The 20,300-nt window shown below is 34.6% G+C and overlaps 1 protein-coding gene across 1 annotated transcript; it reads left to right on the top strand.

Moving 5' to 3' along the window:
• The first annotated feature begins 48 nt into the window (after window positions 1–48).
• LOC127874723 (G protein-coupled receptor 137Ba-like) lies at window positions 49–18,658 on the top strand. The gene is made up of 7 exons (XM_052419264.1): window positions 49–578; window positions 5,117–5,160; window positions 5,585–5,825; window positions 6,457–6,603; window positions 7,527–7,655; window positions 12,499–12,611; window positions 18,300–18,658. The coding sequence occupies exons 1-7, from the start codon at window positions 150–152 to the stop codon at window positions 18,472–18,474; spliced, it is 1,278 nt and encodes a 425-aa protein (XP_052275224.1). The 5' UTR covers window positions 49–149; the 3' UTR covers window positions 18,475–18,658.
• Window positions 18,659–20,300: the final 1,642 nt, after the last annotated feature.

Below are 20,300 nucleotides of genomic sequence, written 5' to 3'. Positions count from 1 at the left end.
ACTTTGTTTGGTTCGAAAAACGTTGGTACGAATGAAGGTAAAGGTCGCAGCAGCTGACGATCACATCCGGGAAAAACACTAGCTGTCCAAAGTGCATGAAGCTGTGTTTACAAATGTTCCAAAACAAAAACAATGTAAATTGAGAGAAAATGTTCGAAGTTGGAAATTTTTCAAGTAATATACAGGCGTATGTGAAGATAACAACCCTTCCGTCGGTAGCCAAATCCACCACAACTAGCGATGTAACATTTCCACCCCCTTTGAAACCAGCATTAGAACCAACGTTTGAGTTAGGATTGACAATAACATTCGTGTCTGTTTATGGGCTGTTATTTTTCATGGTTTACGTTCAGCTATGGATGATCTGGTACTATCGACACAAACGTTTCAGCTATCAAACAGTTTTTTTGTTCGTGACATTAATATGGAGCGGTCTTCGGATGACACTGTTTTCATTTTATTTTAAAGACAGTTCACGCGTGAACCTTTTTCCAGTGTTTACCTACTGGTTATTATTTTGTTTCCCGGTGTGTCTACAGTTTATCATCTTGTGCCTCTTGGTTTTGTTTTTTGCACAGGTGGGTTTTATTTAAATACTTTTCTGATAATGTTTGATTGTAGACAGTTTATCAAGAAATAAAATAGGCTATATGCTAGTCCAACTTGTTGACGCTCTCAAATATTAAGCTACTTTTTATATTGATAATACAGTCAAGTTACCATAACCGGATCATTACCCATTGCGGATCAATTTGATGTTCAAGACTGCTTATCGTGATAAATAGTTGACATTTTTAGATGATATTATGCACGCAGCATCTTCAAGGCCTGTTCTTTAAAGCGCATTGATTGAGTCGTAATCGGAGCTTCTCTTTGTCAAACATTTTGGTATGATTTGCTGACATGTGTATACTACTTTGTTGACTTCCGTCTCGTTTCCAAAATAAGGTTGAACAATTTTCGCGGACGTATGCTTTAACTCTTAGAAAGTAAGAAGTTTACGCAAAAATTTAAAGGCTATTTAGTAGTCTTTCTGCCTGCAAAAGCTCATTTCAGTTTTGCTTCATTTTTAAGATATTGCAACACCTTAAATGAAATGAAGAATTATGGCAATAACGGATCAAGCGTGATAATATTCGTATTGATACTATATGTTAAAATATATGCAAATCTTGTTGATTCGAACAACAATGATCTCAATCTAATTCTTAATGTTTAAGTTCAATATTGATGATTAGATATGATTCAAACAATTTACATGGTTTATAAGATGCCCATATCTTTTCGATCTTTTAGGATTTTCAACAGATAATTCACACAAGAACACCATGCGTAAAGTGTGAATACAAGATCACATATAGAAAACAATTAATAAAAAAAAATGAATATAATTTATAACTGGCAATGTAACTTGGTCATTGTAAACAACACATTTTATGTTTTGACAGTTCAAATAGCGTGTTAGATGCCCTCCTTAGTGGTTTCAGTCTCGTGATCCGTTATGGCTTCAACTGATCCGTTAATGCATGAATTCTGCGGCGAAAAAAAAGTATCACAAATACATTTTGCCTGCCTTTAAAAATTAGACTATGTGCTGAATCAGTAAGCAAAGGTAATAATTGTGTCTTGTTCTGAGAAAATTGGGCTTAATGCATGTGCGTAAAGTGTCATCCCAGATTAGACTGTGCAGTCCGCACAGGCTAATCAGGGATGACACTTTCCGCTTTTATGGTATTTTTGGTTTCAAGGAAGTCCCTCCTTGCCGAAAATAAAATTTAGGCGGAATGTGTCATCCCTGATTAGCCTGTGCGGACTGCACAGGCTAATCTTGGATGACACTTTACGCACATGCATTAAGCCCAATTTTCTCAGAACAAGACACAATTAATCAAATTGATGTAAAAGAAGTCTCAAAACATTTATTGCTTTTCACCAGAAAACAACTTAATTACACTACTGATCCGGTAATGGTAACTTGACTGTATTTGGAGCGTACAACAGGGGAAAGACCAAAACAATGGTGGACAGTTTTCCTTCTTTGTCTATATTGTTGCGCAAGTATTTTGTTCACAACATTCAAGACCCGATTTCAGACAGTTAATATCAACGGATTGCAATAATATTTACATACCTGTGTAGATAATTCATTTCACGATAATGTTCCGTAAGACTTATGTGATGACACTTTGAATTTTGCACACCTGAGCAATTTAAATCCAACCACTATTCAAATATTGAATATCTCTCGATTCGCTCGCTGTGTAGATATTAATCGATATAAACATAACCTCCATGTAAACCATCTGGTTTAAATGTGAAGAATAAACGGCGGAAAATACAGTTTGCGTTCTTCTGTTTTAATTCATTTGCTGATGAATTACTAATATGACATTTAAAGACAAATTATGCGTACACGTTACACTGTGGTGTCGCCTAACCGCAATTTACTGATTGGTTGATATTTAAATCTGTTTCAAAACATGGCGTGAGGTTAGTAATTGTGTTGCAATCTAAGCAGACATTTAACTCAAGAATTATTGCCTTTCTAACTTCAATTCGACGATATTTGAGGTAAAGATGGACTTCTGAACTAAAACTTAATGAGTTGGTTATGCTATTTTGCAATTTTACGCAAATTGATGAAAATTTAAACTTTCTGGTTTCCACCACGTAATTGGTCTATCGCCAATAAGACGTTCCAAAGAATTTAGCCCATATAAAAAGTATCTCTAAATTCTTTGTGCATCTTATATATAAGACTAGCTATATGCCTATGAGTATACAAACAGTTAAAAGTATACTTAAAACAAATCAACAAGTCAAAATTTAATATCATTATACAGTAAAAATGCAAATCAAAATAAATAAATCAACTTGGTGTAAATTTTTGTGTATTCAATCATAAAGCAAGCAAAACAGTTGATTCCACTTAGTAGAATATTGTATAATTATAAATATTGCGTTGTTTGTACATTTTATGTTTTTGTATGATTAAACTTTTTGAAAATGCTGTCTGTTTGTGTTCAGGTTATTGCTGAAACAGTTATGAAATTGATTCCATTTTTGTACTGAAGTGTATTGAATCAAACAAAAATACGATGTGTGCATTAAAATAAAATTACGCACTACTGCAGTTTACCCTGTAAGCTTTCTTTAAATGCATTATATACGTGTGAAACTAGTAGTGTATTGAAATAGGGTCACTTCCAATAACCATGCTATCACTTAAATGACATATTTGAGTGTCTGCTTATTACTAGAGAGCTCTTGGTTTCATTTCTGATTGGAGCTCAGGATTTTTCAATTAAACGGAAAACAGTCTATACAGCGCACCTTATTTATAAGGATTATTAGCAGTATTATTGACCAACATATTGTTATATAATATTTTTATTATATATTGTACACTAATACAACAAATAAGACCAATATCTATACAATAAACTATGAAAAAATAAGAATATCGCTGTATCCATATTTAGAAACATCCCCTTTAAATTGAATATTCTGACATGACAATGAGATTCAATTAAACAGAATCTACTCTGTAATGGAATTATCTAGCAGAACCTGAAATAACAAAGGCAAAGGCGTACTTTTGAGAAAAAGTTGGTTATAATATGCATAATACAAATGTCTTTTTGTTTATCTAGGTAAATTTGTATTGACAAAACTATAATGCGATTCGAAAAAATTATATAATTTTATAATATATAAAATATTATATAACAATATGTTGGTCAATAAAACTGCTTTAAGTTGGTTTAGCATAAACAATTGATTGCAGTTTATCTTTCCAGCATCATGATACAGTGTGTGTTAAGGTTAAAATGACATTCATGTTCAAGAACATTGCAAAGCTGATATTTTCTTTTGTTGAAAGGTATTGCTTATGGTTTATGCCATCTAAAGGTTTCAAAATAAAGTCTGTTTGCTGAGACTCACAGTTTTTTAGCTCTACTGGCCAAAGGCCTGAAGAGCTTATGTCATGGCGTGGTTTCTGTCGTCCGTGCGTGCGTGCGTTACACTTTTTCTTGTTTACGCGATAAAGTCCACAGTTTTCATCCAATTCTTTTCAAACTTGTTCAGTGTGACTGTCTTTATATTAATGAGGACTCGAAAATGGGTTACATCAGAGTAAAAAGTCCAGAATTATCTCCCCTTGAATTTGAGAAAATTGTGAAATAAGGCTTGTTTACGCAATTAAGTCCACAGTTTTCATCCAATTATTTCCCAACTTGCACAGTGTCTTTATCTGAATGATGAGTCAAACCCTATTGAAAATGAGCAATATCGGAGTTATAAGTCCAGAATTATCTACCCTTGAATTTGAGAAAAAAATGAAAATTCAGTTTTTTTATGTGATAAAGTCCATAATTTTCATCCAATTCTTTTCAAACTTGCACAGTGTCTTTGTATCAATGAGGACTCAAACCCTTTTTTAAAAAGAGCAATATCGAAGCAATAGGTCCAGAATGACTTCCCTTTGAATATGAGAAAAGTTTGAAATCCTGCTTGTTTACGCAATTAATTCCACAGTTTTCATCCAATTATTTCCAAATTTGCACAGTATCTTTATATCAATGAGGACTTGAACCCTATTGAATATGAGCAGTATCGGAGAAATAAGTACACAATAATCTCCCCTTGAATTTGAGAAAATTCTCTTTGTTTGCGCGATTAAGTACACAGTTTCCATCTTATTCTTTCCAAACTTGCATAGTGATTATAGCAGTAGAGCAATTCAGGCCCTCATGGGCCTCTTGTTGTTTTTTTTAAGATAGACTTTAGTTTTGAATTTCATCTTAGTGTAAACAGTTTTAGTAAATCTGTTTAAAAAAATACCTTAAACATATAAATATCTTTAACTCCTTGGTTTAACCTCACACCATTCAAGCTGCAATATTATAGTATATCTTTTATGATGTTCACCCTTGAATTATTATTTAGTTTAACAAACATTTTCCTGAAAATGATATTGCAAACAATTCTTTCTTATTGATAAATTGTATGCTGCAGCCTTCACTTGTCAACCTACATTATCTTTCCGATTTGCATGTTTGGGATCCTGGAAATGTTCTTTACAAAACTCCTAAAATGTTGTCTTCTATTTCAGGTTGTGTTTAAGGCAAGGGCAAGATATCATCCTAGCAAATTCAAGTATGTTATATGAAGTGTTATTATTTCTGCGTGTTGTAATAATGATTTTTTTTTCAAAAAAGTTTTGTTCTGAGTTCCATCAATCTCATTGTCTTTATCTGAATCGGGTATCTGAACATGGGGCATGTAAGAAAATATTTTTTTTAATGTTAAACAATTACCTTCGGAGTTTTTGAACCTCAAACATTCAAAAAATTTCATTAAGTATATGTTAATTGGTTTTTGTTTAATGTTTTACACCCCACCATTTACTATGCCATGGTTAGAAAATATGTATTTTATTGTTTAACAATTATGTTTAGAGTATAAAAATCTTAAACATTCATACATTTTCATTACATTAAGCCATGTTTATTTGTTATTGTTATATGTTTTACACAAACACAATGATTCGACTCACTTCAAAGATGTTTCTGTATTTCAGGAGACCTCTTAAAGTGATATTGGTCTTTACTATAATAGTGTTCCTCACCACGAATGTCATCTGTGCGCTGAAAACTAAGCAATACCAAATTGAAAAGAAACAGACCACGGTGCCAAACTATATTCCAATTATACGGGTGGCTGTTAATGACACACTGTTCATTATTGTTAGTCTTGGACTCTCTGTTTGCATCTTTAAGATGGCAAAAATGGCATCAGCAAGTGTTGTGTTAGAAACAAAGGTTGGTGACCGACTATTTTATTCTTCAAACATTAAATAAGTTCGTTTTGCTGTTAAAAACAAAACGAAACACATGCAGACTTTTGCTCATTTGGATATAAATATTAATTAACAGAGAAAGGTATTTAATTTTAAAGAGTTTTCTTCAGTGTTGGTAACTCTCCAAATTATGAAAACATTGTCACTAATTTAAGTCAGCAATAATGGTTTGATAATCAGAAAAATATTGTTTTATGTGTTGTGTTAATAGTTGTTCAGTATGTTTTAGAATCATTCAGTACTTTTATGCTCTTTTTAATGCAATAAACTCAACAAAAGTTTTTACTGATCAATTGTGAATTTTTATTATGTCTATGTTAGCAAATACAAATTGTTGCGTATGTTTATAAGAATTTAAGTTGAAATGTGATCTATGATAACCTGAGCCATGCAGGTATGTTATGACATCTGATATACATGTAGTCAGACAAAATATGGAAGAATTCTTATTTTACAAATATTTAGCTTGAAAAACGCCATTGAAATGTTTGTAATTATTTATATTTTTTTTTTATGTTATAATTTGTACAAAGTGTCAGTTATTAATTAATTAATTGTAAGTTAAGTATACTTTGTGTTTTATCCAATTGCAGGGTACAACAATGTGTAAAGCATTGGCCTCGTGTGTTGTCATCGAGTTTGTCTACTTTACCAGGGCTTTATATGACGTAATTGCTTTGTTAAAAGAACACAAGAAAATACCGAGCTTTGGCTATGGATGGATAAATGTTACTGATCAGGTTAGTTCTGTCTGTTCTTGTCATATAGACTTTTCCTTTTTCAATTATTTTCAACCAAGTCTTAATTAAACTTACATTACCAAAATGTATTTATTAGTACACTACATTTTTTTATCAGACCCTTGCCAGTTTCACTGGAGGGGAATATATTTTAATCCTCCTTCTGTCATGTTGGTCTGTCAGTTTTTTTCACAAGAGGTAAAATGTTGAGTAGATGTAACTGAAGATAGTATAAAACTTTCAATGGAAATAATAAATAACTACATACCACTAAAAGATTATAATAAACTTTTGATGCACTTGAAGCTATATGTTTTCCATGTCTGTAGGCCCAATGCATTCCTCTGTTCATCTGTCTGGCTGGCTATGAATTAATGCTCGTTTTAACACTTTGGCCCTTTTCTGTGAAAAGGGGGTTTAATGCATGTGCATAAAGTGTTGTCCCAGATTAGCCTGTGCAGTCTTCACTGGCTAATCAGGGACAACACTTTCCGCCTAAACTGGATTTTTGCTAAGAGGAGACTTTCTTGAAAGGAAAAATATCATAAAAGCAGAATGTGTTGTCCCTGATTAACCTATAGGGACTATGCAGGCTTATCCGGAACAGCTTTTCACGCACCTGTATTAAACCCCTTTTTCACAGAGCAAGGCCCATTTAAAAGAGTTTTCACCCCACCAATAAGGGCACCTTTTATTGTGTGGTATAAGAACCAAAAGTTATTTCATTAACTCAAGGATTAAAACGGTCCAATAAAAACAGAAAAATAGTCGAGCTCATTGTCTTAAGACAGCTTATATAAATTAAACACCTTATTATATGCCATCAAACAAATTTATGAATGTAAAGAAATGTCTGATATCTTTCTGTAATATTTATCTTGCTAAAGAAGTTGCCTATGTCATTCCTACTGTGCTTCTTGCAGGCTGATTTCGTATTGTTGGACGAAGGTTACGCTTATGCCTCGTTCGCCATTGTCCTTTTTGTGTGGGAAATACTGCCCATGTTCATCGTGATCCTGTTTTTCAGAGTTAAAACTTCTGGGTCATCAAAGGTCAGTATGCGTTAAAAACGTATCTTAGTGTTAAGAGTAAAAGGTGTAAAGGATTTTGAGTAAAACCAATAAGGTAGCTGTGAAAGTTTTGATCAAATGTGCCCTGAATGTTAACAATTTCTTCAATAAAACTTATTATTTTATTGTTTTCATAAGCTATATACTTCAATCTAATAATTCACAGTTGATAGTTGTTACATTTGTCATTGAATATTGGCCAAGATATTGAATTGTGTAGCATATTCTTCATTGTATATTGATGAGCGTATAGGTTTAGCTTGAATAAAGAGTGTGGACCACACAGGGGTATTAGTAGCATGCTGCTATTTTGTTGTTTTTAGCTCACCTGAGCACAACATGCTCATGGTGAGCTTTTATGATCGCCTTTTGTCCATCGTGCGTTGTGCGTTGTGCAGCATGAACATTTGCCTTGTTAACTCTCTAGAGGCCACATTTATTGTCCAATCTTCATAAAATTTGGTCAGAAGATTTGTCTCAATGATATCTTGGATGAGTTCGAAAATGGTTACGTTTGCTTGAAAAACATGGCTGCCAAGGGGCGGGGCATTTTTCCTTATATGGCTATAGTAAAATCTTGTTAACACTACCCTCTCTCTAGAGGCCACATTTATTGTCTGATCTTCATGAGACTTGGTCAGAAGATTTGTCCCAATAATATCTTGGACGAGTTCAAAAATGATGCCGGTTGGTAGATAAACATGGCCAACACGGGGGCGGGGCATTTTTCCTTATATGGCTGTAGTAAAACCTTGTTAACACTCTATAGGTCAAATTTATTTTCCGATCATCATGAAACTTGGTCAGAAGATTTGTCCCAATGATATCTTGGATGAGTTGGAAAATAGTGTTGGTTGCTGTAAAAACATGGCCACCAGGGGTGGGGCATTTTTCCTTATATGGCTATATATGGCTATAGTAAAACCTTGTAAACACTCTAGAGGCCACATTTATTGTCCAATCTTCATGAAATTTGGTCAGAAGATTGGTCTCAATGATATCTTGGATGAGTTCCAAAATAATTATGTTTGCTTGAAAAACATTGCTTCCAAGGGGCAGGGCATTTTTCCTTATATGGCTATAGTAAAATCTTGTTAACACTCTAGAGGCCACATTTACTGTCCGATCTTCATGAAACTTGGTCAGAAGATTTTTACGATAATATCTTGGACAATTTAATAAATGATGTCGGTTGGTTGAAAAACATGGCTGCCAGGGGGCGGGGCATTTTTTCTTATATGGCTATAGTAAAACCTTGTTAACACTCTAGAGGCCACATTTATTTTCCGAACTTGGTCAGAAGATTTGTCCCAATAATATCTTGTTATCTCAGGTGAGCGATTTTTGGCCTTTCAGGCCCTCTTGTTTTATAAGTGGTAAAATTATTGTCATGATAAATAAAGCTGTTTAAAAGACTGATTGTCAAAGCCAACATTTGAAATAAAGCATTTTAATTTAAATACATTGAAAATACATGTTTCAAGTACTTCAAAATATAAAAATAATTTCTTATACTTTGCAACTAAGTGACCTACCTAAAACCAATTATTTACAATCTATATAACTGATTTTATTAAATGTGTAAATGTTTGTTTTATGCATATTTTAAACTACACAGTTAAATCTTAAACACGTAAACAAAATCTGGAGATCGTTTTAATAAGCATTTGTAAGTAGGTCACATTTTTGTGACCTAAGACATATTTTTTGACATGCTAATTGTTCAGTTGCAAGAATAAAAAATCGCTTACGAGTCTAATCTGATGAACAAGATCTTTTTTAGATTTTATCCTGGACATAAATATTGTTTTTATGAAAAATATATATATATACTGAGTTTATGTAATATTTTCCTATTTTGTTATGTTTTTAGCTCACCTGAGCACAACATGCTCATGATGAGCTTTTGTGATCGCCTTTTGTCTGTCTACCGTCGTGCGACGTCTGTTGTGTGGCGTCAACATTTGCCTTGTTTACTCTCTAGAGGCCACATTTATTGTCCAATCTTCATGAAATTTGGTCAGAAGATTGGTCTCAATGATATCTTTGATGAGTTCGAAAATGGTTACGTTTGCTTGAAAAACATGGCTTGCCAAGGGGCAGGGCATTTTTCCTTATATGGCTATATATGGCTGTAGTAAAATCTTGTTAACACTCTAGAGGCAACATTTATTGTCTGATCTTCATGAGACTTGGTCAGAAGATTCATCCCAATAATATCTTAGACGAGTTGGAAAATGATGATGGTTGGTTAAAAAACATGGCCAACAGGGGGCTGGGCATTTTTCCTTATATGGCTATAGTAAAACCGTGTTAACACTCTAGAGGTCACATTTATTTTCCGATCTTCATGAAACTTGCTCAGAAGATTTGTAACAATGATATCTTGGAAGAGTTAAAAAATGGTAACCTTTGCTTGAAAAACATGGCTGCCAAGGGGCGGGGCATTTTTCCTTATATTGCTATATTTGGCTATAGTGAAATCTTGTTAACACTCTAGGGGCCACATTTATTGTCCAATCTTCATGAAACTTGGTCAGAAGATTTATCACAATAATATCTTGGACAAGTTAAAAAATGATGCTCTTTGCTTGAAAAACATGGCCGCTAGGGGGCGGGGCATTTTTCCTTATATGGCTATAGTAAAACCTTGTTAACACTCTAGAGGCCACATTTATTTTCAGATCTTCATGAAACTTGCTCAGAAGATTTTTTCCCAATGATATCTTGGATGAGTTCGAAAATGGTATTGGTTTCTTTAAAAACTTGGCCACTAGGGGCGGGGCATTTTTATGCCCCCCTTCGAAGAAGAGGGGTATATTGCTTTGCTCATGTCGGTCGGTCGGTCGGTCGGTCGGTCCGGTCCGTCCACCAGGTGGTTGTCGTATGATAACTCAAGAACGCATACGCCTAGGATCATGAAACTTCATAGGTAGATTGATCATGTCTCGCAGATGACCCCTATTGATTTTGAGGTCACTAGGTCAAAGGTCTAGGTCACGGTGACCCGAAATAGTAAAATGGTTTTCGGATGATAACTCAAGAACGCATACGCTTAGGATCATGAAACTTCATAGTTAGATTGATCATGACTCGCAGATGACCCCTATTGATTTTGAGGTCACTAGGTCAAAGGTCAAGGTCACGGTGACCCGAAATAGTAAAATGGTTTCCGGATGATAACTCAAGAACGCATACGCCTAGGATCATGAAACTTCATGGGTAGATTGATCATGACTCGCAGATGACCCCTATACATTTTGAGGTCACTAGGTCAAAGGTCAAGGTCACGGTGACCCGAAATAGTAAAATGGTTTTCGGATGATAACTCAAGAACAGCATACGCCTAGGATCATGAAACTTCATAGGTAGATTGATCATGACTCGCAGATGACCCCTATCAGTTTTGAGGTCACTAGGTCAAAGGTCAAGGTCACGGTGACCCTGAAATAGTAAAATGATTCGGATGATAACTCAAGAACGCATTAGCCTAGGATCATGACACTTCATAGGTACATTGATCGTGACTCGCAGATGACCCCTATTGATTTTCAGGTCACTAAGGTCAAAGGTCAAGGTCAACAGTGACAAAAATCGTGCTCACACAATGGCTGCCACTACAATGGACAGCCCATATGGGGGGCATGCATGTTTTACAAACAGCCCTTGTTCCTTATAAGGCTTTATATGGCTTTTGTAAAACCTTGTTTACACTCTAGAGGCCACATTTATTGTCCAATCTTCATGAAATATGATCAGAAGATTTGTCTTATTGATATCTTGGATGAGTTTGAAAATGGTTATGTTTGCTTGAAAAACATGGCTGCCAAGGGGCGGGGCATTTTTCCTTTTATGGCTACATATGGCTATAGTAAAATCTTGTTAACACTCTAGAGGCCACATTTATAGTCAGATCTTCATGAAACTCGGTCAGAAGATTCATCCCAATAATATCTTGGACTATTTCAAAAATGATGCCTGTTGGTTGAAAAACATGGCCACCACGGGGGCGGGGCATTTTTCCTTATATGGCTATAGTAAAACCTTGTTAACACTCTAGAGGTCACATTTATTTTCCGATCATCATAAAACTTGGTCAGAAGATTTGTCCAAATGATATCTTGGATGAGTTTGAAAATGGTTTTGGTTGCTCTAAAAATATGGCCACCAGGGGCAGAGCATTTTCCTCATATGGCTATATATGGCTATCGTTAAACCTTGTTTGTTAACACTCTAGAGGCCACATTTATTGTCCTATCTTCATGAAATTTGATCAGTATGATTGGTCTCAATGATATCTTGTATGAGTTTGAAAATAATTATGTTTGCTTGAAAAACATGGCTTCCAAGGGGTGGAGCATTTTTCCTTATATGGCTATAGTAAATTCTTAACACTCTAGAGGCCACATTTACTGTCCAATCTTCATGAAACTTGGTCAGAAGATTCATCCCAAGAGTTCAAAAATGGTTGGTTGGTTAAAAAATGCCGGTTGGTTGAAAAACATGGCTGCCAGGGGGTTGGGCAATTTTCCTTATATGGCTATAGTAAAACCTTGTTAACACTCTAGAGGCCACATTTATTTTCCGATCTTCATGAAACTTGGTCAGAAGATTTGTCCCAATAATATCTTGTTATCGCAGGTGAGCGACTTTGGGCCTTGCAGGCCCTCTTTTTTTATTTGAAGTTGTCCTTTTAACACAATCACATGATCCAACAAATTATCTAAAGGTCATCAGAATTGTTTCCAAGCACTTTGGAAAACACAATTTGCTGCAACAGACTAATCTAACTTAAATCACATCACATTAATATTTTCTGTTGCAGTCTTTAGAAGACTTGCCTTCACACAGCCGCACTGATCAGCCATTTTTCTTTGACAATCCGCGCCGGTACGACAGTGATGAGGATCTCTTGGCACCAGGGATCTACCAGAACAGGTAGGCACTGTGACCATAATGGGCATGTACTTTGACTGAATATGTACCATAATGGGTATTTGCTGTGACTGAATATATACCCTAATAAGTATGTACTGTGACTGAATATATACCGTAATGGGTATGTACTGTGACTGAATATGTACTGTAATGGGTATGTACTATGACTGAATATGAACTGTAATGGGTATGTACTGTGACTGAATATGTACAGTAATGGGTATGTACTGTGACTGAATATGAACTGTAATGGGTATGTACTATGACTGAATATGAACTGTAATGGGTATGTACTGTGACTGAATATGTACGGTAATGGGTATGTACTGTGACTGAATAATTACCATAACGGTTATGTACTGTAACTGAATATGTAAGGTAATGTGCATGTACTGTGACTGAATATGTACGGTAATGGGTATGCACTGTGACTGAATATGTACAGTAATGTATATGTATTGTGACTGAATATGTACAGGGCAACAGATAAGGTTCGTTTTATCGTTTTTACGATTTGTATTTGTCAGAAAACGAATTGAAATTAAAAATAAATCGTACAGAAAACGATTATGAAAATGGAAAATGAATTGAAATCGATTCTTTTTTAGTTTTTTCCGCTTTCCTCCGTTTCGCGTAAAATTATGATAAGTGTACTGTAACCTTAAGTGCGGCCGTTATATTTCAAGTTCGTTTATATAGAGGCCGTTTTGGGCCAGTGTCAATAAAAAAAGTTACTTCCGCCGAAAAAAGTTCGGGAAAATGTTCTCTTAAACGCGAACGGGTTATGAAACTTTCATAAACTGCGTGTGCGCCAAGTATTAAACAATTCGTAACGAGACCTAAACCGTCGGGAAAAGACATTGGAAAGATTATACTATCAGATTTAATAGCGCAGGTGGTGACAGAATCTAAAATATTCGGCTAAAAACACTGCTGCGATTTCGTGTCTCAAAAACTAATAACATTGTGATTTCCACTGGCTTGTCATTCATGGAGAGGGTTTGGCAATGCGAGTATGCTCTGAGACTGAAAGGCAGGAGTGTTGAAACTGGTTGAAACAAAATGACTCATCATCATCCATTTGTCAATATACAATTAATACTTATATTTACAAACAACAATTGTCACTGTGATTTTAAATGACTTAATTGGAATAAGAATTGCTGAGAATAATCAATATCCAAACATGAAGCGCTATAATCTGATCCAGAAATGTATTAACGTTTTGATCAAATTGTAAAAATAACTAATTGACAAATAGTTTTGATGGAAAAAACTTATTGGTACAAAAAGCTTGCAGTGAAAACTAATTGACCCAAAATCTTATCTGTTGCCCTGTATGTACTGTAATGGGTATGTACTGTGACTGAATATGTACTGTAATGGGTATGTACTTTGACTGAATATGTAAGGTAATATGTATGTACTTTGACTGAATATGTACCGTAATGGGTATGTACTATGACTGAATATGTATTGTAATGGGTATGTACTGTGACTGAATACATACCCTAATGGGTATGTACTGTGACTGAATATATACCATGATGGGCTGGTACTGTAATGGTCATGCACTTTCACTGAATATGTAAGGTAATGTGTATGTATTGTGACTGAATATGTACTGTAATGATATTGTACTGTGACTGAATATGTACTGTAATGGTGATGTACTGTGACTGAATATGTACTGTAATGGTCATTTACTGTGACTGAATATGTACTGTAATGGTAATGTACTGTTACAGAATATTTACCGTAATGGTAATGTACTGTGACTGAATATGTACTGTAATGGTCATGTACTGTGACTGAATATGTAAGGTAATATGTACCCTAATAGGTATGTACTGCAGGGTTTTTCATCAGGAAATTATGAAGAGGCCATAGCCGTTCAAATTGGGAATTTCATGCGCGATAACTGCTCATTTTGAGAAGATGGTGTTTTAAAAAGTTTTTGAAACAGGGTCATTTCATTGTGCAGAAGTATTAAAAGACACATTGTGGTGCATTCTTAATCATATTAGAGCTCATTGTTTTCAATTTCGGAGATGCCTAATATGTCTTTTTTTTTTACAATTTGGGAAATTTATCTATCAATTTTGGGAAAAAATGACCTTATTTTTAATTGGGAAGTAGCAAAATTTCTGCCTCTGTTATATAAGGGTGAAAAGCCCTGTTCTGTGACTGAATATTGACTGTTATGGGTATGTACTGTGACTGAATATGTATTATGTACTATGACTGAATATGTACTGTTATGGGTATGTACTTTGACTAAATTTGTACTATTATGGGTATGTACTGTGACTGAATATGTACTGTAATGGGTATGTACTGTGACTAAATATGTACCATAATGGTTATTTACTGTATGGTATATGTACTGTGACTGATATCTAATGTAATACTCTAATTGGTATGTGGCGGTATGTACTGTAACTGAATATGTACCGTAATGGGTATTTACTGTATGGTATATGTACTGTGACGGAATTTGTACCATAATAAGCATGTACTGTAACTGAATATGTACCATAATAGTTATTTACTGTATGGTATATGTACTGTGACTGAATATCTAATGTAATTGACATGACGTCTGGACGATGATTGCTCCGCCCACTTAAACACGTGGTTTAGCAGTTAGCAAACCTAGACAAGCTAACACCAAAATGGCTTCTTTGCCTTTAGATTGCATAATTATAGATTTGCGCGATATTCCGGATGATTTTTATGAACCTTTTCACACCATATAACACTTGTAAAAGGGGTTTGTGTTATTTAGTTATTACCGGTATGCAAATGCAAAAATATACGTTTATAGAGAACATCAGCTATTTATAACGGTTTATCGGTACATTAAACACGCTCTCAAATGCTTGCCCGATTACCGAAATCAAACCTGTTACTAAGTGTAATGGTGGTATAAGCAATAAATTAACACTTCTACACCGGTATTTACCCATGTTATTTACGAAAATATTAACGAAACATTTTCCCTTGTGTATTTGACACAAAATATCGCATTATAACTGGGATTTCAGTGAAGTTTCACGCGCTTTCTGCCGCCGAGTGGGTAACTAAATCCCACATGTTATTACGTATAAAAGTGATATTAATAATATTAAACATTGCTGATTGGACATTTATCAATCACTATAATTGAAAGTGCAAAACAACACAATCAGTTTGGTCATTGTCTGATATAAATTAGCATTGTATTAAGGAAAATTCAGTCAGGCTACTTAATAAAGCTACCAGTATCAGACGCACGCGCAGGTACCGACTTCCCCCAAGTTACCGCATTTTTTGGTTATATCAGTAATTATAACTCTTATACAATGGCATTTATCGATACGTTTTTTTTAAAATAGTAACATAAAATGGTTTTCAATTGTTTCTGACACACACAAAAACTCGATTTATAACGGGGATTTCGTTAAGTTACACAAAGTGGGTACCAATATTCTCTATTATTTTACATGCACACGTGATATAATTCATACTTAATAATGCTTAGTTATTGCTTATATAACATTTCCAGTTTTTGAAAGAAATTAATGTTCTATAAGGGGGATCTCAGTAATTCTACACATTGAAGCTTCCATTTGCTCTTGTCAAGACCGCATTTCCGCGTTGGAATTCTTTCTGGATACCGAATGTCAGAGTTACATAATCCATATTTACACCGTTTTGCCATATTTCATTTTCTTTTTTTTTTTCAAACAAAATAAACGAAACTCGTTGGAAAACATGAGAACTAGGCATTCAATCTCCAAGTGTGGATTAAAAGCGTTCATTGGTGACACCACATGTCTGCTACTCTGTAGATACCTAATTAAGATAAGATATCACGTGTCACATTCAAATAACATGTATAATGACAATAAAGTGCATTACTATGAGAGTAATAAAACACAGCATGAATTAGGCTTCATGCTGGGTTTTATTTCTCTTAAAGTAATGCAGATGAACCTTGCTTCTATTAATCACCTAGTAACTGACAAAACTATTAAAAACATGAACTATTATGTGATGATCATTCGATAACATAAACTATTTAAATCTGCTAGTATATTCGATAATAAGATATTGTAATTGTCTTTGACAGTGTTGACGTTCAGTTGTTCGTGGGGACGACCGCTTGCATTTATCCATCTCATACACTTCTCAAGATCTCTTTTCGGCTTTGGAAACGATATAAATTCAATGCCACCAACTAATCATTCAGGATATCGATTGTCAGAGTTACGTTATCCCCATTGACACCGTTTAACCATTTTAATCTACGTTTTTTTAAGAGAAAAACACAAGAAACTCGTTGAAATAAAAGTGAACCTAGGCATAGCTTGTCTAGGAAAATGGCGGACAGTTCGCTGCTAACTCGTGTGCTGGATTAATCAATTGCTGATTGGTAGATCAATTCTTAGATTAGATAAGTATTTGATTGACAGGCAGCGTCATGTCAATTGGTATGTACAAGAAATGAATATTTACTGTAGTTGAATTATGTACCCTGATGAGTATGTACTGGAAAGTATATGTACTGTGACTTGCAATTTACAGTAATAGGTATATACTGGGGCAGTACATGTATTGTGACTGAATATTTGCAGTAATAGGTATGTAAAGGGATGGTATATTTACGGTGACTGAATATGTACAGTAATGGGTATGTAAAGGGATGGTATATATACTGTAATTGAATATGTACAGTAATGGGTATGTATAGGGATTGTATATATACTGTAATTGAATATGTACTTTAATGGGTATGAAATGGGATGGCATATGTACTGTGAGTTGTACATGTATGTACAGTATTTGGTAGGAACCAGGAGGGTAAATGTACTTAGAATGCATATGTACTGGGGTTCTATATATATTAGGGCTCAATACCATTCCTTGGCCTATATATGCTGGACAAAATATGTATTCAGGACCCATTTTGATGTGTTGATGTCACAGAAACTTATTTGCGCATGATTTTTTTTTTAAGGAGGGGGATATAGATTGAATAGTAATATTATTGTACAGACAAATCATACATAAGTTCATGTTATAATCAAATGGCATATACAAGGTGCAGGATTACTTGACTTTGTGGGGTTCGCAGTTAAACATTAATGGATGTAAACACACCGGAAAGTTTTGTTTTTTAAAATAACTTTTTAACAAGTTTTCTTAAGAATTTCAACTAGTGCATTACATACAGTTTGTTATGCTGCTTATGGCAATGTGTAATGCATAAAAATTACTTTATTTAATAAGCCTGTGTTCTTGGTTAAAAATTCAATGTGTACATCATTCATTTACATGTTTTTTCTGCACGCAACCTGAAATTTTGGCACCAATTTCCGACGTATTCAATGATTTATTCTAAAATCTTTAGATATCAGCACAAACCGCAAGGAAAACTGTTTTTTATGCACTAAAGATTTTTGCTAATGTATTTCAATAACTTAAAATATTTCCAAAAATAAAGTTTTTAACGGTGTGTTTACATTTTGTGCTGCCGTGTGTAAACCCCCATGAACCCCATTATTCCTGCACTCTGATATATGTGTTTGCAATAAAACAAGCTATTGATTGGATGCACCCGAGAATTAACTGAAAAAATACCATACCCCTGATTTGTCACCTTAAAAGAAAAGCATTGATTTTTGAAATACACTTTCTTTGCAGTGTCCAGAGTGGAGTCTACTCAGTGAACTCTGGCGACAGTTTTGAAGACTCCATACCACCCCGGGTACCGACACTGGGTTATGGCGCGGTGAGGACCTCTGACCGACAGTACAGCTATAGTGTCTCCCCTGCGGTGCTGCCACCTAGCCTTCAACAGAGATTTGGCTCCAACTGAACACACTTCTGGTGTAGCGTGACAGACCGAGGGTTGAGTGTTTAACTGTTGTAGGTGATGCTGAAATGTTTGGCAGATAAAACAGTATCGTTTGACACCTTACCCTTAAGACTGTGCTTGTTACATGTAAGTATTCAGAAAGGGTTGTTTCTTAAGGAGACTAGGTTGTATCTGACAGTGTCTTTCTCAACAAATGTTAATGAGTTTATGAATTCTATGAGGTGAGATTCTACTCATTTTAACTTTCATGATGAACATTTATTATGTTATGTTTTTTTAGTTATGTGATTAAATTATTACATTTTACCATGTTTTTTTTTATAAATAATGTCTGAAAAACTATATGCAATTATATACGTTAAATGATAGTATGGTATTCAACAGATTTGTCTGCAGAAAATTTTGTATTAAAAATTGCAAACATTATTGATAGAGTCAACTGACCCTGCCAGATGGAAAGTGTGTATTAGAAGAAATGTGTTCTGGATGAATACTCCTTTAAGATGTATCAAATATTTAAAATAAATAGGTCACTAGTAAAGTAACCTTTAGGTCAGTTTTTATAATACTTTCTCAGACATAACTTAGTTCGATTACAGACTTGTATTGGATTATTTTGAAATTTGTTAATGTCAGGTCAAAAACTAAACCAGAACAAGTAGAAAAAACTCGTTAAAAGTCAAATATATATATCCGAGGCAAATTCAAAAGCAGGTTAATTGGCTCAAAACTTGGTAATTCAGCCAAATAGAAAAACAATAACCATGAAGTATCTTCATAAACAGATCTAGCAAATGATGATGATGATGATAATGATGATGATTTAAATGTATGCGCTCTTAGAGGTTAGAAAGAGATGTTTTAGTTTAACTCTTTTGCCCATAAGGTGGACAACTTTGAAGCTCTCTTGTTTTTTGAGTATGAAACTGTGTAACTACGTTTATTTATTGTATTTAATATTACATGTTAAGATTCTGGTTGTTATGCAGGCTATTTATTATTATTTTGTAAGTATCTTGATTGCAGTGGTTTTCATTCAACCACAAACTATGTTTGTATATAGAAAACTTAAAGGACCATTGAATGCTTTTTTAGCTCATCTGAGTACAATGTGCTCATGGTGAGCTTTTGTGATTGCTTTTTGTCCGTCCGGCGTTGTGCGGCATCAACATTTGCCTTGTTAACACTATAGTGGCCACATTTATTGTCTGATTTACATGAAATTTGGTCAGAAGATTTTTGCTAAACATATCTTTGACAAGTTCCAATATGGTTCCGTTTGGTTGAAAAACATGGCCACCAGGGGGCAGGGCATTTTTCCTTTAATGGTTATAGTAAAACCTTGTTAACTCTCTAGAGGGCACATTTATTGTCCAATCATCAAGTAACTTGGTCAGAAGATTTGTTCTAATGATATGTTGAATGAGCTCAAAAATGTTTTTGTTCTGTTGAAAAACATGGCCACCAGGGGGCGGGGCATTTTTCTCTATATGGCTATAGTAAAACCTTGTTAACACTCTAGAGGCCACATTTATTGACCGATCATCTTGAAACTTGGTCAGAAGATTTTTCCCAATGAAATCTTGGATGACTTCCAAAATGGTTCAGGTTGTTTGTAAAACATGGCCACTTGGGGTTGGTGCATTTTCCTGTTATGGCTATAGTAAAAAAGGCTATAGTAAACACTTGTAAACACTCTAAAAGTCACATTTATTGTCCAATGTGCATGAAACTTGGTCAGAATTTTTGTTTTAATGATATTTTGGATGAGTTTGAAAATGGTTCTGGTCTGTTGCAAAACATGGTCTCAAGGGGGAAGTTATCCA

The sequence above is a fragment of the Dreissena polymorpha genome, chromosome 3, assembly GCF_020536995.1.
Source record: "Dreissena polymorpha isolate Duluth1 chromosome 3, UMN_Dpol_1.0, whole genome shotgun sequence".
In the NCBI taxonomy this organism is placed as follows: domain Eukaryota; kingdom Metazoa; phylum Mollusca; class Bivalvia; order Myida; family Dreissenidae; genus Dreissena; species Dreissena polymorpha.
This window is presented reverse-complemented; position numbering and strand designations above follow the sequence as displayed.

Coding starts and splice junctions, on each gene's coding strand:
- LOC127874723 (XM_052419264.1), top strand. CDS start 150: ATGTTCGAAGTTGGAAATTTTTCAAGTAATATACAGGCGTATGTGAAG. Junction 6,604..7,526: donor GGATAAATGTTACTGATCAG/GTTAGTTCTGTC, acceptor TGCTTCTTGCAG/GCTGATTTCGTATTGTTGGA. Junction 7,656..12,498: donor AAACTTCTGGGTCATCAAAG/GTCAGTATGCGT, acceptor TTTCTGTTGCAG/TCTTTAGAAGACTTGCCTTC.